Source organism: Mizuhopecten yessoensis, unplaced genomic scaffold, assembly GCF_002113885.1.
Source record: "Mizuhopecten yessoensis strain PY_sf001 unplaced genomic scaffold, ASM211388v2 scaffold8839.1, whole genome shotgun sequence".
In the NCBI taxonomy this organism is placed as follows: domain Eukaryota; kingdom Metazoa; phylum Mollusca; class Bivalvia; order Pectinida; family Pectinidae; genus Mizuhopecten; species Mizuhopecten yessoensis.
In genome coordinates, this window is record NW_018407747.1 from 282,361 (window position 1) to 305,860 (window position 23,500).

At 34.8% G+C, this 23,500-nt stretch overlaps 2 protein-coding genes across 2 annotated transcripts in view; one reads left to right on the top strand and one right to left on the bottom strand.

Moving 5' to 3' along the window:
- The window catches only part of LOC110456713 (integumentary mucin C.1-like), an 8,370-nt gene extending 6,972 nt beyond the window's left edge, over positions 1–1,398 (bottom strand). Inside the window, exon 1 of the mRNA XM_021507625.1 lies at positions 1,367–1,398. The gene's annotated coding sequence lies outside the window, so the exon portion shown is untranslated. The remainder of the gene's footprint in view (positions 1–1,366) is intronic.
- A 19,108-nt stretch (positions 1,399–20,506) lies between these two features.
- The window catches only part of LOC110456712 (sodium- and chloride-dependent glycine transporter 1-like), a 60,498-nt gene continuing 57,504 nt past the window's right edge, over positions 20,507–23,500 (top strand). The window contains exon 1 of the mRNA XM_021507624.1: positions 20,507–20,779. Within this exon, the coding sequence (XP_021363299.1) occupies positions 20,711–20,779 (69 nt within the window). The 5' untranslated portion in view covers positions 20,507–20,710. The remainder of the gene's footprint in view (positions 20,780–23,500) is intronic.

The window sequence follows — 23,500 nt, forward strand, 5'->3', positions numbered from 1 at the left end:
GTGGGTGGGTGGGTAGGTAGGTATACATGCATGCATGCATGTATGCATGCATGCATGCATGTATGTTTGTATGTATGCATGCATGTATGTATGTACGCATGTATGTATGTATGTATGTATGTATGTATGTATGTATGTATGTATGTATGTATGTATGTATGTACGCATGCATGCATGTGTGAGCGTGTGTGTAGGAGTGCATACATTTACGTACGCGGGTGCATGACTATGCATGCAGCCATGCACACGCATGTGCGCAAGTAAATATATTTTAAGTATGTATGTAGGTGGGTAGGTATTTACTTACGTACGTATGTGTGTATGTATGTGTGTATGTATGATAGATATATGTGTTTATGATATGTGTGGGGATGCATACATGGACGTTTGTGTGCGATCATATGTAAAAAGAAATAGCTGAGTTGCTAACATGATAATAAATCAATTCATTTCTGATTTATTATCTTATGACGTCTTTGAATAAGAGTCTTAATCAATGACTTTTGTATTCATATAATAGCATATATCATATATAAAGTAAGTCATGTGGATGGTCTTTCCTGATGCAAACAGTCTAGTGGAAACGGATATACCAGGAGTACGACAATCGCTCAGTAACAGTGTATGGAGTGTGAACAGTCTATCACAACGACTGTCTGCGTATGGACTTACTTATATGCATATATATACCTTTCTTGAAATAGTCTGAAAATCAACCATAAAGTGTATTAACAATGACGCAACAGAAGGATTTTTCTTGACCACCATGTACTGATTTTATTAATATAACGTATTTTGTACATGTACCATATTTTACACTGAATTTCCCCAACTCTCTTCTAACTTCCCCTGTAATTTATTCACGTCACTATCCCTAAGCTATGGTTGTTAATGTTGGTTACGATGAAAGGCAACAGATTTATATAAGTGTATTAACACTTGTTTCTGTCTCCAATTCATTTATGTTTAATCATATTTGTATTATGTATTTCATATGTTATGTGAATAAAACAAAGTTTAAACTAACACCTTTACAGTAAAATTAAATTTGATGTACAGTTTTATGCATTTTAAGTTAAGATATACTAATTTCAGTGGGCCAAATATGCATGTACGTATTTACACAATATATCAGCGATTTCAGAGGATGAGATGTTGACGTCACAAATTTGTGAAGTAAAGGTTTAAAAACATATCAATGAATGGTGTCCTTATCGTAACATAATTCATAAACAGTGTAAAATTTATTGATAATTAGCACTAAATAAAATCTCACATAATGACATTAACTTATCAACGGGTAGAACATCACAACACACACACACACACACACACACACAAATTAAACACTAATTATATAACTTACCGATGAAATGGTGTCGTAAAGGTTGGTATTCAGCCAAATGATAAGTACTTTACAATACATGTCATTTTATACGACCGTATAAATAATAAGATGCATTTGCTTGAAGTAGAATAGAATTGTCCAGTGAGCTGATAGTAATTGATCACATACGTGGAAACTAACATTATACAGACCGAAAGTAAGGAATGAGAAAGAGATATCGGAGGTCATCTTGGTCAACTTAGCAGAGGTGCTCGGAGTATTGTTAAAGAAAAATATTTAAATATCGATATGTTAGGATAACACTGCATTTTGGCGTTTTCCATGCTTGCATAAATTACCTCTACTTACATATACAGTTCACAAAGGGAACGTGGTAAATGTTAATACAAGCAACGAGAGTTCATACAGCCATGACAACATCAAAAACACAGTTCAATCAGAAACATGTATCAACATTAAAAAATGTGTTCATCGCTCAAAGAATAAGGTGTGTTCTTTGATAATAACTTGCAGAAACATATAATTTGTCTGCGTATGCCAAATTATGACGTTTATGTACGATTCTGTTCACGTTGTGTTTTCTCCGGGTACTCCGGTTTCCTCCGAACCCCAGCGCGCTAACTTCCGGGACAACACGAGGGATTTATATAATTCGTTAGAACTTGTTTAAAAATAGATAAAGTTTGATGTGTAATTTAAAAGGTTTGGATATTCCTTTCAGAAAAAAAGAATCTGCTTGGTGTTTGGGTGGAGCAGCCAGTCAGGCACGTATTATTCTTCAATAAACAAAAAGCCTCTGTTTTTCTTTTAATAAAAATTTGTCAAAAATGGTGCAAAAGAGTACCCCTACAAGCTGAGAATGAACAAAAACAAACTTATATAAACCCTGAATAGACCGACCGGACCAACCTTGAAGCCAACAGTGTGGTCATGTCATTTGTTTATACACTGATCCCTTGGTCCAAATATCCTTTTAACGAAAATATGTTTTTGCAATAAATGTATACTGCTAAAAGGAGAGGATTCCATTCGTTCCCATGGTATGACTCCGGGAAAAATTCTACGACCAACCTTGGAAGCTTGGATTTATTCGTTTCTTCATTCCCAGTAAACGCGGTATTATAGTGGAGACTATGGTGGAGATTTCAGCCTGTGTTAACATGAAATGAACCCGAGACTAATATCCCTGGGGCGGGGTAGGACCACGGCCAATCCTGGTAGCATAGCTGTATTCCTCTCTGTGTGTTCATTACGTGTGTATTTACTGCCGAAGAGGACTTATTCATTAAGTTCATTGAGCCCCATTTCAGTGAAAATGACATTATCAAGCTTTAAAATACCCGAGTGTATATAAACAAGGACAAACCAACCTTTTTGATGCCAAACCCTGGGAATAATTGACTGGCGGAGGGCTGGGACACAACCAGTGTTGCTAGAGATGAACTATAGTCCACACACAATTTCCTACGATGGCCGACAGCGGCCGACAAAACACATTTGATATAAACTGTGTTTTGTACCTAAATAATCTATGTAATTGAGTACAAAACACATTTAGTAAGTTCGACTAAACGCATTTCGTCATGACAAATATTTATGTACATATAACTAGGTACAAAACACATTTAGTAAGTTCGAATAAGAAATAGACTTATTAGTCCGACCAATGGGCCCAGACCAGATCAGGCCTAAACTTGAGACCAGACCAATAAGACCAGGCCAAACCAGACCAGACCATGTTTAATAGTGGAGACTGATAGCCCTGTCCTCTTTTGACATTAATTACTTTATTCCGGCCCAAATGACAGGCATACCAGCTGCATATTCCATCTATAAGACGACAGTACGTATTATGCAATACCCAGTGAAGCATGGCTGACTTTACACTCAATACTATCGCTTGTACTGACGTTGAAATCTGACTTTCCATTCTTACTGGTTGCAATATGACTAGTATAGCTGAATCCCGTATTCTGATGGTAGTCCTTATAATGAAATTAAATTTTGAAAATAAGTTTCGCGTTGATGGATGGGCTTTCTTTGCTATTTTAAATCGAAGCATGTGAATATATTGAATTTGTATTCGTGCCCCGATAAAAAGTTATGTTTTGACATACATTTATATAATCAACAACATTTTGGTGGCACAATTAATCAAATGGTTTTGTTAATTAAGTAATTATGCATACTGTCGCTTTCACAATGTTGTTGCCGTTTATGGAAATGGCTTTTATATTTATAAGCTGTTGTTACTTGTACTCAATCATCGTCCTTAATGTTTGAAGCAGTGCAGTATGATAATTTCAACAGCAGGCAAAACAAAACAAAAATTCCGTAAAACTACATCGCATGCGTCATATATACATTTGGACAGTGTCTATAGCCCAAGTCGAACACACTTAAGTTCGTTATCATGATGATTTATTACACACCTGAGAAAGGGGGAGTTTTAATACAAATTCAGCTGAAGGGAACTGTCCATAAGTATTTGTTATGACGAAACACGTTTAGTCGAACTTTTTTAATGTGTTTTGTACCTAATTATTTGTACACGAGGAAATGCGTTAAGTCGAACTTACTAAATGTGTTAACTTTTGTACTCAATTACATAGATTATTAATTAGGTACAAAGCACAGCTTATATAAAATGTGTTTTGTCGGCCGCTGTCGGCCATCGTAGTTTCCTGCCTGAAAACAACCAAATTAATTTGGCTTCATAAAATAAAATGCATCGCCCAGATGTTAAAATATAACTGCTATCAACTTCAGAGCGTTCAAGCTGAACGGTTACTTGATGTCCTAGGGCTCCTATCATACAAGAAAGCTGGAGGTGTTTATTTTAATTTTAATTTTATTAAAACTGTAACGATGATGATAATAATGAAAACGTTTATACTTATCTATTGAAATGCTTGTAGTTTGGGGTGATATCATGATGTATGTTTCATTGAATAAGTCGTTCGTCAAGGGCAAACTAACGGCAATATGTTTAACATACGGTAATATCTCCGTATTGTCATAGGGTAATGAAGTGTTAGCTACGTCGGATTGAACATTAACAACAAAAAACACATGTTCATTACCAATTGTAATGGCAATGTATGGGATCAATCACCAGCGACCAGGTAGCTCAACAGGTTGGAGCGTCCGTTTAGAGTTCGGAGGGTCCCGGGTTCGAATCACAGTCTGACCTATGCATTTTTCCTTTCCTGTCAACGTGGAGCCCCTGGAAATATTGAGAGAGAGAGAAAAAACCAGCATTACTTTCACAAGAATGGCTTTTACCCCTGGACACAGTTCTCTCCTAGAAGGGGAGTATATAACCCTGGTAGAATACTAGCATCTGTCACCGGTACAGCATCAGATTGATAAGCCAGAGATCCCGGGATCGAACTCTTCTTATCTGTCAGAGGATTGGGCTGGTTTCTTTTTATTCAAATAAAAAAACAAGTACCTTGTGTCGTTGTTTTACCTTAATCAAACCATACTATGAGTCTTCAGAATACCTATCAGTATGAATCTGCATGAAAGGTTATTTGTCGTGTTGACCGTAAAACGAAAAAGTAACACCATTAAGCATTTCAAATTAAGTTAACATAAAGATAACCGCTTATTAGACAATTAATTGAATGTTGCGGATAATCGAAAATACAATTCATCGATATCAAATTATATACAATGATGATTGTTTCCTCTTAGTTTTCATTGTTAGGCATATAGGATGTTATGGTTACTTTACAGATAAATTGTAATAAAAAATAAATCATATATATCAGTCAAAACCAAAATCAAAATGATAAATGCCGGCTTTTTGCAATAGGTTTAAGCTAAGATACAGCTTACATTTTAAGTCGACCAACTCTCACCTAACACGCTATTACTGTGATTGATTCTGTTAACTGAAAAGTGTCCCATTCAAATGTTCATTATGGCACATGCCGCGGTATATCTAATAACTTGCATATTTTCAACGGAAACATGTTCTGTATCTACACAAAGAAACATAATGGCTCCTCTAAAGCTTACTCTCCATTAAGATGACATAAGTAAGTTATAAAAACGCAGTAACACTACAGCAAATAACTCTCTGTAATTGTATGAAGAAATTCCTAATGAACAACGTCAGGATATTATGATGACAATTTTCTTAAAAATCATTATTTCTGTCAAGAAAATAAATACATTCGAATAATAGATTTGAAAAAACAATTTCAACTGAAAAACCTCTTATTCATAATCTGCATTAAGCTTAACGATATTATTAAAAATATAATGATATTTACAACAAAAAAAGTGAATCCACAAAAACTCTGTGAAATGAGTGTTAAACATTTTAGTTATGATAGAGTTGTCTCCCTTTAGCTTACATCACAAATAGGAATTTTATTCAACTTGAAGTATGTAAGAGTTGTCTATCTTTCAGTCTATCACAAACGATATTATTGTTTCTTTACATGTGAATAACACCAGGGAGGGGGCACAGGGATATGAGAATTTGTAACAGCTATATTTGGACCTAAACGAATTCGAAGGTGTTCAGAGTAAATTTACATGTTTTAAGTGTTTAGATCGACTTTCGGTAAGTATGACACCCCCATTGATCATATATACGAGAAATGATCAATGGGGATGTCTGTCATGTTTACCGAAAGTCGATCTTAACCCCTAAAAAATGTACACCTTCGTTTAGGTCCAAATATAGCTGTTACAAATTCTCTGGTTCCTGTGGGAGGAGGTAGCCAAGTAAAGTAAACTCTCCCTTAATCAAATATAAAACCCGTTATGGTGTCTGCCGTCATATCAAGTGAATTTTCACATCCCTGCAACCTAACAGATCAGCGATGCAACGGTACATTTCTTTGATTAATAACCATATACCTTGGACAATTAAACGTGCGAGCACGGAATTAGATTGTCTAAATCCGTGGAGCGCGTGAACGTTTAATTTAAAAAATACATAATGCAGATGCAACGCTACCCCTGTAAAAAGTGTGACTTATCTAGCACGAATGAGCTTTGTGGAGTAAAGGTACACGCGTGCATGTATCCACGTTAAATCGGTTACAATGTGCAGAAACTATAACATCAGCTGTGACGTAGGTTTGTCGGTAAAATCACGTGACGTACGTTTGTTTGCGTTGTACATTTAAGAGCATCTAGATCACACAACATGTAAATGTAACAGATTGCACTAAATGACAACGTGGGGAATTCGATTTGTCTAATTATTCAAATTGTGCTGTTCCTTTGCGCAAGATAATATATGTGACGTGTGCCTCGTTTTCATATCACGAACAAGTCTATGTCCTTTCTAGTGTCATTATATCTTGACATTTCAGCCAGTGATCATTTTTGTCAGTTAAATGTGGGTGAATGTGGATTTCAAGATTTTTTATTCACTCCAGACACGCATTTCGTGTGTAACAGGAGATCAATCTTCTGATACATTTTATATTAGCAGACCAACTGGATAGATTGGTGTATTTTAAACAAATCATAGCATGCATACATATAACACCATACTTAAGGAATGATTTTTATTTTTTCAACATTTATGAGGTCATAACAACAATGGGTTTATGGACATATTGAATGAATCGCGTTAGCGATTCATGTAAAATATGTCCAAAAACCCATTGTTGTTATGACCTCATAAATGTTGAAAAAATAAATATCATTCCTTATATTTACATTGACGAATCCTTTCAGTGGATCGATATAACAACGAATAAAACAAATAAACAGGGTTTGTTCCTGCTTATACACGGGTGCAACGCAGTGGCGAGAACAGTGTTTTTTCGCGGGGAAATGTGACACTATCGTGAGAGATCTTAGCAACCGTCAACAACAATAACACAACAAAATGTAGTTCCATATTCAATGTTTATTTGTAGCACAGGACACGTGAATACGTGGATATTTCACAAAGCACAGTTCAATAATATTTTAAGATGTAAGAATTAAGCATCTAGTTCGGTCGTTCCGAGTGAGTAGTTTTTGTAGTGTATTACTACGCAGTGTGATCAGGTTACTATCAGTTCCCACGTGCTGAGATTCTATGAACACCTGTGTTATGCATTTATGAATGTAATTTTTGTCAATGGGTCTAAGCATACAGAATGTAAATATATACATATAATATCATACATACATATAACATCATAGATACATATAACATCATAGATACATATAATAGCATACAAACATAAATATAATAGCATACATACATACATATAACAGTATACATATAACAGCATAAATGCATACATATAATAGCATACATACATATAATATCATAGATACATATAATAGCAAACATACCTACATACATATAATAGCATACATACATATAATATCATAGATACATATAAAATCATAGATACATATAATAGCAAACATACCTACATACATATATTAGCATACATACATATAATATCATAGATACATATAATAGCAAACATACCTACATACATATAATAGCATACATACATACATACATATATTAGCATACATACATGCATATAATAGCCAACCTACACACATACAAACATACTTTGCATAGCATAGCAAATCATAGCATGCATACATATCATAGGAAAGCATACATACATACATGACATAGCTTAGCATTGTATACATGGCATACCTACATATATAGCAAACTATTTTATAGAAAAGAATAGCAAAGCATACATGGCATACATAATAAATGATCATAATATATATATATAGATAAGAATTTGCTTATTTTGCTGAGCAAGGAAGAATTACAAATAGGAAACATACCTTTCATTTTGACAATAGTTGGATTGATATAATAATAATTGGGAATGCATTTGGTTCAAATTTCCATTCGTTTTTGAAAATTGAATAGGTTTTACCACGAGAAGAACTATCTATGTCATGATACCATATCTGGATAAATTAATCGATTAATCTCTTCTTGATAATGCATTTTAAGGTATCTCTATTGACTGTACATGTGTTTTGGTTAGTACATATACTGTCAAAACCAGTATTGTTGATAATAGACTTAATAAAATTCAACCATTTTAATTATAAATGACCATTCTGTTGAAGTTGAAGCATCAAAAAATATATAGTTCTCGATAATTTGTTGCCACCTGAGATTAGCTTATGCCAAAAAGCCATCATTCTTGTTATAATATCTATTTCCAATGGGTAGCGACCAAGCTCTCCATATATCATATAGTTTGGAGTACTTTTCCTTAGATTTAAGATCTTCTTGCAAAATGTCAAATGGGTTTGTTCAACATACATGTACCAGCTTTTTCGAATATCTCACTCGCATACGTAATTGACATAGACCGCGACATTTCGGACCACAAAGCAACATCTGTTGAACTGCCTATGGGGACAAATATTGTAAGAAATTATAAGAGGAAAAATATTTGTTATAAAGACGCAGATTACGAACGGTTTAACAATTTACTTTTATCAATTGACTGGGCTGAACTTTTTTCAAGAATCCATTCTCCGGACGATATGGGTGATATTTTTGCATCTAGATATTTAGAATTAGCTGACGAATGTATTCCTTCCAAATTTGTTTCAATTAGACCTAATGACAAACCTTGGTTTAACTCTGACCTGAGACGTGAAATAAGGAAAAGAAACAGACTTCTCCAAAAATATAAATCCAATCGCACTCCAAATAATTTGAACAACTTTAGGAAACAACGAAATGGTGTAAACAATCTGAAAAAAGGACAAAAGAATTATTTTATGCGGACATAAACGGCTTTTTAGACAATTACAGTGATACAAATCCTTGAAACTTTTGGAAACTAGTCCGCAGGTTAATAAAATCATCCGACACATCTAATAGTATACCGCCGTTAAGGAGTGCGACTGGAAATATAGAAATGGATGACGACATAAAGACTAATATACTAAACGATTACTTTGTTTCAATATCTACTCTAGACGATACTAACATTGACGTACCTGTTATAGAATCTAGAACAGACTCGACCATTTCAGACATACCGTTTAATATTAATGACATTATCGACATTCTAAAGATATTAAAAATCGGTAAAGCTGTAGGGAAAGGATACTATTAGTCATACCATGCTAAAGAATACCTCTAATTCAGTTGCTTATCCTCTTTCATTGATCTTTCGCTCATCTTTGGAAACTGGATATTTTCCCAAACAATGGAAACATGCTCTAGTTATGCCGTTTTTTTTAAAAAGGACGATAAACAAGACCCTTCAAATTATAGACCTATTGCACTACTAAGTACTATTGGTAAAGTTTTCGAAAGATTAGTCGCTAAATATTTACATAACTACCTTTTAGATAATTCTCTCATATATAAATATCAGTCAGGTTTTCAACCAGGTCATTCTACTGTACACCAGCTTATAGAAATATATCATACTATGTGCGACAATCTTGAAAAAAACCCAGCCAACTTGTCTAATTTTTTGTGATATTTCTAAGGCGTTTGATCGAGTGTGGCATAGGTGACTGGAAGTGAAACTAGCTAGCTATGGAATATCGGGAAAGTTATTGGACTGGTTAATTGATTATGCTACTAATAGATCTCAACAAGTTTTTATTGGAAATAGTAGATCTTCTGTTAAGAGAACAAATGCAGGAGTACCTCAGGGTTCGGTTCTTTGCCCATTGCTGTTTATACTATATATTAATGACATAACAGATAATATAGAAAGTGTATACAAACTTTTTGCTGATGACACCTCTCTTGTGTATTCGGATAAATCACCACAAGTAATTGAACAAAAAATTAATAATGATCTCGTAAATATACAATTGTGGGCAGATAAGTGGCTTGTCAAATTCAATCCTGCAAAAACAGAGGCTTTACTTATTTCTAATATTGATCTTGATCACCTCATTGAAATTAACTTTAATAATGTAAGTATTGAGTTTTTGAAAACCATAAGCATCTGGGAGTATTCATCAATGCTAACTGTAAATGAACCTATCACATTGATAATATATGTAAACAAGAGGCTCATGGGCCTTAACGGTCACCTGATATATTTATACAGAGAGTTGATTTTGTTTTTAGCATGTACAGAAATATTATTCAAAGTGACAAAAAACAATAAAACCACATTATTCAATATCTAGCATACAGATTTAAGACTTAGAAGTATTTGAAACTAGCACTTCTGATTCTAAACAAGGAAAAGGAAGAAATTTTAGCACACTGACTCCTTTGGGCCCCACCCTACAGCCCTTGGGGGTAGGGCTGGCTCAAAATTTCAAAGTATCAAACTGTCAACTCAAGGTTATAATTCCAATCAAGTTATCAACCTGTAATATTCAAAGTATCATTTGCCATTTTAAACCATAATAAATTTTGCCGCCCCCACCCCTTCCTTCCCCAGGGTGTAAACGTGAGACCCTAGGGTCATAAACCTTAAGACTAAGACCCTTCCATCTATGAAGAGTGTTTGATTCTACCATATCTTGGTCTTGAGAAGAAGATTTTTGAAATTTCAGACAATTCAACCCTTTTTGGCCCCACCCATCAGCCCCTGGGGGTCAGTCAGGGCTGATATGGGCATACTATCAAACTGCTACCTAATAATGATAATGCTAACCTAAATTGAATTACTTGCAATGGAAATTAAACAAATGTTGGTCCAAAATGTGATTTCCCTATATAAACTATAGTAAAGTTTACCCCCTCCCCAGGGGAAAACGTGAGACCCCAGGGTCAAGAAATTCACAATTTTGGAAAAGCACCTTAAGACCTTTCTATCTTTCTATCTGGGTCTTGAGAAGAAGATTTTTGAAATTTTAGTCAATTTGACCCTTTTTGGCCCCGCCCCTCAGGCCCCTGGGGGCTTGGGACTAAACCGGCAACTATTTTTGTTGACCTTTGTCCATGGAAGGTTCCTGCAAAATTTCATTAAAATTGGTTCAGTGGTTTTGGAGAAGAAGTCGAAAATGTAAATTGTTTACGGACGCACGACGGACGACGACGGACAAAAGGCGATCGCAATAGGTCACTTGAGACTTTGTCTCAGGTGACCTAAAAAGTAGTTAAACAATTAAGTTTCCTCCGTAAATTGAAATATACCCTGAACCGACGTACACTGAATAAAATATATAGAACATTTATACTTCTTATTCTAGAATATTGTTGTGAACTTTGGGATGGTTGTTCTATTACTGATTCAGACAAATTAGAAAAATTACAACTTGAAGCTGGACGTATTGTCACTGGTTTACCGTCGTTTACTAGTAGACAATCTATATACAATGAAACTGGATGGGATTCTCTAGCCCATCGGAGATCCCGTCGAAAACTTTTTTTTTTTTTTAAATCCACAATAATATAGCTCCTAACTATCTAACACTCTACTCCTTTCCCTTGTCGATAACTCTCATTATAATCTTCGAAACATTGAAAACTACAACGTACCTAACAACAGACTTGAATTATCTAACGTATCCTTTTTCCTTCTACTGTTAGACTGTGGAACCAGTTACCTACTAGTATACGACGTAGTGCCACGTTCTCATCATTTAGAAACGCCATTCAAGACGTAAACTTGCCGCTTGTACCAAACCCCCCTTTTTCTATGGTGATAGGAAAAATAATATTTTGCATACAAAAATAAGAAACCGTTCTAGTACTTTGAAAAGTGACCTGTTTCGTGTTAAACTTATTGATTACCAACGTTGTATATGTGGCTTCCCTATTGAAAGACACACACCATTTCTTTTTAACCTGTGATAAATATAACGAACAAAGAATTAAGCTTTATCCTGAACTGAATGAATACAAGCCTCTTACTTTAAATCTTCTTTTATTTGGAGATACATCTCTTTCAGAACAGGAAAACTCTCCCTCTCTCTCAATTGAACCATAATATCCACTCTCTCTAAGAGGCATATACTATATGTCATACATTAATAATGATGAGGATGTATGTATTAAAATTACAGACTAGTATCCCCCCTCTCCCCCCTCTCCCTTCCCCCTCCCCCTTTTCTCTCTCTGTCTTTCTCTTATAATTTCAATTTATAAATTAAAGCATTTAAAAATGAAATAGTGTATAAATGTATATTAATTCTGCCATCTTGTTGTACTATTGTAAATATATGCTTGTAATTTGCTAGGAAAGGGCTTAATATAAGTTTGATAACTTGTGCCCAATCCATTTGCTTAGCAATAAAATATGTTTAAACTAACTCACATACGTCATAATGGGTTATACAAGTGAATCAAATAGTTTAAGTTGCAAATCTACTGGTAATGGAACATTTCTAATTTTCCTGTAAAGTGCATATAAAGCCTTGTTTGCTTGTTCAGATAAATTTGTTCTACCTTTGTTAAATTTACCATTGTAACCTAATAGTATTCCTAAGGAAGAGTAAGAGTCCTATACATTCAAACTTTCATTGTTATAAGTAAAGTAAGATGCTCTTTTACTTGTTCTTTTCTCAAAGATTTCAACTTTAGTTTTCTTAATGTTAACATTGAGCTTCCATGTTTTGCAGTAATTTTTGAAACAGTTAAGAGCATTTTGTAGACCAATTTTGGTTTCAGACATTAATACATTGTCGTCAGCATACAATATTATAAACAATTTTAAATTCACTCCAATATGTGACCGATAAGCTGTTTCAATTTCTTGTAATGAGGAAATGTTGTGTTCTATAAAGAAGCTTTCTATGTCATTCAGAATATAAAGTAAATAAGAATGGGGATAAGTTTCCCCCTTGTTTAACCCCGACATTGCAAATGAAAAAGTCAGAAATTTCATTCCCTTTCTTAATACATGACTTGGTATTTAAGTATAGATTAAGTATAGATTATATATGACTCTGAATACATTTCCGCATACATTGTTTGCGATAATTTTTTCCACACCCCGACTCGCCAAACAGTATCGAATGCTTTTTTTAAAATCAATAAATGAACAGTATAACTTTTGCCTTGTGAAAAATATAGAGAAATTAAAAAAGGTAATACAAAGATATTTTCGGTTGTTGAATAACCTTTTCTAAACCCGGCTTGCGCGTGAGATATAAGGTTGGTTTCATCAGCTAATTTATTTAGTCTTTCGTTAATTATTGTCGTTAATAGTTTCCCCAAGACACGGAACAAGAGTTTTATTATGGCTACTGTCCAGGTTTCCGGAACTTTACCAGTGTTTCAGATTATATTAAACAAATTTGTAACATATAGGCCAAAAAAATTGGCTAGTATTTTTTATGTACTCATTTAAAATTTCATCAGTGCCACTCGCCTTGTTATTTCTGAACTTTTCAATAGATTTATTAATTTCTTCTCCTGTTATCATTTCATTTAAAATGAGATCATATTGGTTATCTTCAATAACAGGGGGTTCGAACTCATCTACGTCATGATCTATAGTCGAACTAAGATTTTTAAAGTACATGTAATTATGAAGTTTTGTATTGATTGGCTTTATAACATCAATTCATCTCTTTCCTACATTTACTACTACTACTAAAAAAAAAAAATCTTATAAAAAGGGTTTTTCGTCATACTGTTTATTATTTTTAGCTCTATGGAACTCTTTTCTATATTCATGCGAGTATCCTGGTTCGCTCATTCGTCCAGGACAAGTCACACGACTCACTAGTTCTGGAAGAGCGCAGTACGTGCATGGTCTGTTGGAGAAGTTCATGTATGCGCATGTATTATTGTCTATAAGTGTTTTATTATTAACCAATACAAATGTCGTTATATCGCTGTCATGGTAGAATAGTTTTAATGATATATTTATGCAGCACAATAAAACACACACTATATTCAAATGTATCACGGGTCAATACCTCATTACAATAACATTATTTATTCTTTTTTTTATATATTCTTTTGAGGACAGTGTAAATGTTATCATCAAGGCATGTGTTTCTAATGAAACTATATAAACAATATAAAATACATACGTACTATAAAACTGTTACATTTAGCGAGAACAATATCACAATCGCCTGTGGTATATATATGATGACGAATTGTCGATAAAATAGTCTGGATGTTATAGATTGGATTTAAGTTATCGTTTACAATGTTTTAATAACATCCATAGAAATAACGGCTATAAATATGAGCGGCGCAAAAAGCTCCATGTTTGCACTCACAACAACCAAGGTTTGATTTAAACATATTTTTATTTGCATTTATTATACAAAAGTGATTGGGCCCGTTTTTGCCAACTTATATAAAGCCTTTTCCCAATAAAATATCATAACAAATATATACAAGATGGCAAATTTTAATTTAATCAATATTTTCAATTAAGTTCAGTGCTATATGTTTGAGAGAGAGAGAGAGGGNGGGGGGGGGGTGTCACATACTTGAAGATGTCCAGAAAGCGCAGCTTTGGTCAACTAAGGTCATATGCACATACAGGATTGTTTTTGTAATTCTATGTGATTTCGATAAGTTACCTGTTATGCACCACAATAGTGATATATGTATATACAGTGCCAAATCCGGGAAATGAATCTTAGATGGACGTAAGCGTTATAAGTGTACAGCAATTAATTTTTGTATCTTAAATTATTTGAACTTTTGTATAGCTTTTGCAATCTTCATATATTATCTAGTCTCTCGTTACTCTGTATAAAGTGGCCTCTGTGAAGTTTTAGATCATGATGTTGTAATTGTATATATATATTTAATGAGGGTGAGACTCAAATACACTTTTTGAACTTGAGATGGTGTCCATAGATGCTTGCCTGTTTAAGTTCCATCCCGTTTGTCATAATCTCGACACAGCAGCATGTAGATACAAGATTTTCATTACAACGTAATGGACGTTTAAATTGATTACATTACTTCCCTGTTAATGATGTAATGACAACCATTACATAAAATGTGAACTGGTTTTAATAACACAGGGACATGAGAAATTGTTACAGCTATATTTGGACCTAAACTAAGGTGTTAAGAGTAATTTAACACGTTTGGGGGGGTTAAGATCGATTTTCAGTAAAAATGCCACCCCAATGATCATATACACAGGGACCTGATAATTTGTTGAAGCTATATTTGAACCTAAACTGAGGCCTTAGTTTAGGTCCAAATATAGTTGTAATTCTCAGGTCCCTGTGTTTAATAACACCTACCGGAGCTGGAATTGGCCATGCAGTGTTCGTAATGTTTCGATTGTGACATCACATCTTCATAACTCCTGAATTTTAAATCTAAGCTCGAGAGCTGTTATAAAATTAAAATGATTAGATTCGTTTTACATCTCACATTGAATTGAAACTCATGTAAAATCCTCATTTTCTGTGAAATATTGTCTTGCAAACATCAAGTACCATGTTAATAGCTTTAAAGTTTCATGATTTTTTTTATAAACGACGACGCTTATATTCACCAGCTTCCATCATCAGATCGTCAATGATTACCAAATGTTTAAGAGAAGGCCTTGTTCTATATTTTCCTCGGTATTCAAGAATCAAATGTCGTCGATTATTCCAACCCATTTGGCGAGAACCTGTGCTTGGCCTTTCACATTATTTTAAATAACAACAAATTAAAATAACCACAATAGATTACAACAATAACATCAGATGGCGTATTCTAACAACTTTTACCCACGGTTTATATGTTTTGCCCCATGCACTGGATGGGTCGCTTCAGAACAACGTTCACAATTCAAATGAAGCACCCTGCCTAGTGACAACTTTTTACATAAAACATTTGTTCACTCAGATATAATGATACGACTTATACTTCATATACGTTAGACAAAGCCATTAATGGAAAGGAAAGTTATCTAAGATGTGTACAATTTTTTTTTTTAAATATTTCAAACGAAATGTTTACATTGATTTAAAAAAATCGTCTTTTTATGAGCTCCACAGAGGGCAGCTCGCTAAAATTTTAAATTCCTATGTTCGTTCCAGAAATCTGGTGTTAAATGGAACCCATCTCATAAAAAATAATCTGTGATACTTTTTCTTGTTAAAGAGATTCAGTAACATATACATGGTTTTATGTGTCTCCTAGTAAAAAAAATCGACGCTAAGATTCGTCAGCTTTCATCATCAATTCTTCGATGATAACAAAAATGTTTGAAAGCCAGTTCGAACTGTTTATGTCCGGTAGGCCGTGTTCGAAGTTAAGCCAGTCTGTGAAACCGTACGGTGTTTGCCGGCCCGTTAAACCAAACGACGGAGACGAGGGTTGCCATATGTACGACTTTTGCCAGGAAGTAGTTTTTACACATCCGGTATGGTCCTCTATCTTTAGTTACAGATAAACGGATGATTCCAATGAAAGAAAGGACCTTTAGATACGAATGGCAGAAAACATGAGGGTGAAGACGGTTCATATTCCGCATCAGAGACGCTCTAACAAACTTTTTTATTGGTGACTTAATACCTGAGAGATTGAGGCGATGGACAGAAAGGCCGGTGTTGCACCTTAAAAACTTTTGACTTTACGACGATTGACTGAAAGTTGTTGAAAATCGTTGACCAAAAGTTTGTTTCCGTGAGAACAGGGCATGCTTCCTCTTGATGTGTGGCGTGTTTCATCAACGATTTTTATTGGCATACGATTTGAACACGGATAATACGTGTAAGCTATTTTACGTCTCTCTTCTGTATCAAAGAATCAAATACCGTTAACCATTCCAAACCATCTCGCGAGGACCTGTGTTTGACATTTCACTTTCTTCAATATAAAATCAAAATTAATTCAATTAAATTGAGATGACAACAACATCAAAATGGTTATTTCAGCAACTGTTATCCAATATTAACATATTTTGGCCCATGCACATTTGAGATGGGCCATCGTCAGAAAACGTTCCGGTTTTAAAACATACATGTACCTAAGGTGCAAATGCGGCGCCCTGTAAAGCGATGTATAGTGACGTCGACACTAATACAAAAGAAGATTGACGTCATTGTGTAGTTTTGCTTTGTCTGTGAAAAGAGTTATATAAAGGCCATTTTTTTTACGAATAACACTAACTTTTGTTCTTCTAAATATATCTAGCATACTGTATATTATATACAGCGATCTAAATGTGTTTTACCTGTGGCTCTTCGGTGCCACCATAAATAACAGATCATGCTATACCCGACTCAGTACGTAGCCTCTCTTTTTATAGAAACACATTAGGCACAATACATTATCTGTATGTGTCTCCTTCAAGGAATCCTGACAATTAATACATGTATGTACTATAATATTCGGTCCGGTAAACAAAATAGAAATGGTCCAGGGGAGAGGAGTCCGATGTGTGTCAAATCGCTTTCGGAATACTTCTAGTGGAACAGATATGATTGGTACTCTTGGCTGGCGCAGTCTGTCAGATAGTAGGAAAGATGAACGCCTAAAGATGTTCCATAAAATTCACTAGGGCACGGTGGCCATATCCACGACTGACAGGATGCACCGAGCCAGAAGAATTCCTAGAAATTCCCACCAGGTCCAATACCAACAGCAATACTCGAAAGCACTAACTAGACAAAAAATCATTTTTTTCTCGTACCATACTAGACTGGAACAAATTGCCATCCGACATCGTTAATGCACACACTTTCAACTCTTTCAAAACATCTTTTTCCAGACACACCCATAAAATTGAAGATGCAGAGTAATTAGTTACTTCAACAGACTTTATATAATAATTTATCACTTCTCTTCTTTTATCCCTTTTCCGAACAAGCTTAGTAAGTGCATGGGGGCTGCCCAATCACTGGCTTGCTCGGACCTCTCTCTCGGACTCTCCTAGAACTAAATGTTCCTTCTCTTAACTTTAACTAAGTGAATGATTATTAGATGTTATGTAATATAAACCCAACTTCGTGACAAAATCTTCAATTAGTTGAAGGTGGTCACTACGGACATTCACTGCTCCTTAATGAATTACACCTGTTTAGTTCACCTGTCTTGTCGTCTGGTTATTTATTGCTATTCCTAATGTCTTTATATAACCTTAGACGTTGTTAGGACGTTAAACCGGCCAACAAGCAATCTGTTAATGCTTTTCAGTCGACAACTTGACAAAGGTGGATAACTCCGACATCCCAATCGGGAAACGCCGACACTTTCCGTAAACGAGACGGAAAGTGCCGACGGTTCCGGATTGTCGGACATCCTTAATCGGACCTCACTCGTCACATCACGGCAGATTCCGTGCCTTCATCGGTCGAGGTTAGCCGACTTGATCGGGCCTTTCTGCCAAGCTTGGACCAGATACAATTGTACACCTTCAGTACTGACAAATAAATATTAACCTAGGGAACTTTACTGAAGGGTATATCACCATTACGGCAGATAGGTCGGGTCCATTATGGGTAATACAAGTAAATGGTGAACCTTTAAAATCCTAATTTTTCGGTATTGGTTCAGGAATTTTAATTAAAATTTGGTCGGTGCTCCCTTGAGTTCAAACTGACCATGTTTTCATATTCTCAATTGCAAAAAGTACGCTTGTACTGCAATAAGTTTGTGGATCGGATGTTAATGTTCAGCACAGTACCAACAGAAGCGTGATTAAACTTAACTTATCGAAAGTCCAAAGTTTAGTGAAAATAATGGATCTGTTAGAGGGACTTAGAACCTCTCCCGAAAGAAAACATGTTTTTCTTTAACGCCATGTTGAAACATCTTACCTGTTATTACAGTGTTCTCAATGAGAATAATAGTAGGAGGTTAATGAATAAAAAGTAGGAGGCACCATTTTTTTGAGGGCCGAAGGCCCGAACGGCGGCCAAAGGCCGCCGAACGAGGGCCGTAGGCCGGAGCCAGGGGGAGAGCACGAGAGGGGGGCTGGAAGCCCCCTTCTCGTAAGGGGGGTACGGGGGCTCACCCCCGGAAAAAATTGAAATCCTAGATGACCGGAGATGGCTTTTAAGCACTTTTGAGAGAAACAAATGAGGATAATTGTTCATTATACAAACATCAATATCATGCAAATTATTTTCCATTCAACTTTAAAATTGGAAATTTTTCTACTACCCATGATGCTGAAAACGCATTCTCCTGGAGGTCAAAAATTCAGTTTTTTGACAGGATGCTGTTTGTTGTTGCATTGTCTCAAAGAATAACTATAATACAATATTTTGAATATTTATATAATTTGTTTTTTTCAGCCATTCCGAGTACTGAAACCACTGGACCAATCAATTGACATGTTCACACTGATTTTAAGCTATTCATTTGTTTAATTATTTAATAATCTGGGACTAAGAAATTAATAGTTATATTTATTAAATGTGTATTTTTAAAGTTTTTCAATTTATTTTCATTATAATTTAGACAAAAACAATATGTAATCAATTAAAAACAATGCAAAAAAAAACATACTGTTTTTTTTAATGACAAAATTTGAAATAAAATGTTGAAATAAAATGTTACAATATTAAAATTAAATTTTGATATTTAATTAAGTCTTCATAAATGCTGATAAATGCTCCCGGCCAGTCAAGTGTATTTCGGACGTGTGCAAGTCTATCGATAGCACTCGCCTAACAATCTGATATCCATAATTACTAATTATTAGCTGTATAGTTCTAATGTAACATTAGAACTATAAGCTAATAATTAGTAATTATGGATATCAGAATGGATTTAAAATCCAAGACATTGCAAGACCTTAAAGATAAAACTGCACAGATAATCAATGTATTGATTTGAATGACATTTGTCGCCACAATGAGACTATCAGGGGCGGGTCCAGGTGAGGGCGTAATGGGCGTACGCCCCCCCCCCCCCCCCCCCCCTTTTTAAAAAAAAAAACAACAAAAAACTATCGTAATCTGCTAATATTATATTGAATATGGCAATTTATCATATTCATTAATCATTAATTAAACAGATAAACACCCTGACACGTTACTATAAAATATACATGCTCCAAGTCAGGAACCGTTACATTAGTGCATTTCACAATTATTTTATGTTTTTTAGCCAAAAAAAGGTAAAAAAAATCAAAAAAAATCGCCTCGCTCTACTCGGAGAAAAATTTGATTCTACGGGGGCCCCCTCTTTCAAATATTCTAGAAACGCCCCTGACTCTAATCTATACTGCTGATATAATTATATCGAACTAGAGCATTTTAAAATTGCATGAGTAACACACCGGGATACTATATATCCGAGTTGCCGGTTTGCATAGCAAACACGCCACTCGCACATCTATAATTTAGGTCCGAGCAGCTGCGTGTGTAGTTCTTTGTGGTCGTGGACGGCGAGCAGACGACAGCAACGTACTATATCAACGTCTCTCTATCCCGACGTGTAAGCTAGTCGAGCGATCAATTCGCGATTCGGAAGGGAGAGAGCACATGTCGGCTGCTTTGTGTGGAATATTCGAATTAATTATTTGAACACAGGTGAAAAACATGAGTAAATCACATATATCTACAGAGGACTTTGTCACTGCCGAATTAGGGCTATTGACCGAAAAAGAGGTAAGTGAAAAAAAATGTGTTACCATGGAACGAAAAAACGTCGCTAGCAGTACAAACGTGTGTAACTGGTAAATGACAGGAAATAATCATATGTGCGAACCGCACCTCGTGCTGTTTCATATAGCGGTTAATGCAATCTTCGCTACATCGCCATAATTTATCTTTTTTAATAACGCCGTTTTTGTTGTTGTTTTTATTTCAAACCAGTGTCATTTTTACAGAAGGTAGATTAGAGAATTATTTCCATTGTTTAAAATGAATTTCAATGATTTATTTTTCCAATCCTTTCAAAATTACGTTTGGTTGGTTGAATGGTGAATCACCTGTGAGTCACCAGTTTAAAAGCAAGAATTCCAACCCTCCAATAAGACCAAACAAAAAATGCATTATTTGCTGATTTGTATCCCTATATATATCAATCTAATTAGAATTAGATCTTCGCATCGCTCCCGTTTGATATGCCGCCGCGTCCGATCTTCCACGCGGAATATCGGTAAACGGGGGCGATGCGAAGTAGATTGGATACGTATCTGGAAAAAATAGGGTAGGAAGGTAATACATTTTATGTTTTTAGCAAGAGTAATCGTTTAACTTGAAAAATACAAAAAAATGGATTGTATAGGCACAAACATAGGCCTTTTGTTTTATTTTAATTTTCAATATAATGAGGCAAAGGGCCCCATTTAATGTCTACACATCCCTGTTTATACATTGTATCAAAAAAAAATTGTTCAAACAATCTTTCACCAATGATCATTTTTATTAAAATCTGATATCAGTTAGTTTTATTTTTGATTTATTTAAAAGTTAATATTGAATGAAATTTGCCATATTATACATGTACTGTCAGGTATAATGGTTCATTGTATTGTCAATCCTTTTGACACTAGAATGTACTGGGTCATGTGATTCAGATCATTCAGGTGGTAAAACCGTTCACCACTGTAGACCATAGTGGACTCATCCAGATGAATGTATGGTAGAGTTTACTCAAGTTACCTAGGGGTGAAAGATTTAAAGCTACCTCATTGCTGATTAAAAATCCTCGGTGGGCGCAGGGGGCTATTAAAAATTTAGAATAAATCGGAGCTTTATGTTAAGCATAATAATTTGTAACAGGATGATTCGATTGATATTCTTGTATAATACCTCAATAACAAAAAGGAACAATATTTCATTTTGATTAAAACAAAGATTTAATCAAAAGTTGCCAGACTTGTATTAGGGTATAACACGCCTTTAAAAAATGAGAGGATTTTTATTTTTAGCTCACCTGCCCGAAGGGCTAGTGAGCTTATGCCATGACGCAGCGTCCATCGTCCATCATTGTCCGTCAACTTTTCCTTTTAACGACTTCTTCTGAAGAATGGACAGGCCTAGAGTCATGATATTTGGGTGATAGCTTCGTTGGTAGGAGCCTGACAAAGTTTGAAAATGAAAATGTCCTTGACATTCTTTCAAGGTCACAGGGGTCAAATGTCCTAAACAGACGATATTTTTCTTTTGGCCTAACCGATGATGATGAACCGCTGCCGCTGGATTGTACAGTTTGTGTTTTTATACACGTATAGACTAAGTAAAATATAGACTTTCATACACCTTTATATATTGCCTGTTGAATACACAGAAGGAAGTACCACACTTAGTTTACCATATTCATCTTAATAAATACCCCCATCTCTTAATAAGCGTTCCCTGTCCCTTTTCTTGTCCAATAGTCCAAGTCTATCATCCTAATTTACCAATTTACATATAAAATAAGTGTTTTTTACAGCTATTTTTTAAGAATTTTTGAAGGTGCTGCTGTCATTCTAGTTTTCGTAATTGCTAAGTGCCATGGACACCAATTCGGTCAACTAGGGTAAAATACATTTCATAATATGGCACCTGAATGTATACCACCTTATTATGAACTAGAGACTAGCAAAGATTCTCGTAGCTAAAGATTGATTGCACAAAATAAACTTGTTATTCATTTCAAAACTAGATTCAGAGGTTTTCATGAAGCAACACCTGCCTGATTTATAGTGAAGGAATTTTATAATAGTTCGACTGTTATCTGTACAACTCACGTTTATTTGTAGATTGTGGAAATTTCAATATTGAGCAATATGGATAGTTGAGAGAGGTATTGACTAAATATTGAATGTGACTTATTTAACATTATGCGTGTCTAAATCTCGTACTGTACATATGTGTTTATGATTCCTACTACACAATTTACAAGTAATAGTCAATAGTTGCACACTAACCAACATATTGCGCAGATTATGTACAAGTATTCTTTTGCAAATATAAATATTGATATTACTGGCAATTTATGTTGTTCATGATCAGTATTTCAAAATGTTTGGTTAATGACTGCAAGCTGTCAATAATATGTAATGTTGTAATATTTATTAAATGTTAAATATGTCGCCCTCAGTAATTTTCTCTAAAATTTCTCTGTATATATATATACACTGTTGAAACAGCATAGTTGCGGTAATATATTATACACATTGACATAGCCATGCATACATGTACATATATACAAACAAAACAAAATTGACACCAGACAGGAGGTCATTTTCCTTTGTTCTAGCATTCAAGTGTGCATTTCATAATGATGAAAGGCATATCAACTTACATTAGATTGAGATATTCTGGTTACAAATTACCTTGCCTGCAGGGCTTTACTGATCACTGAATGAATCTGCATGCATTTAGATAAAAACTTGG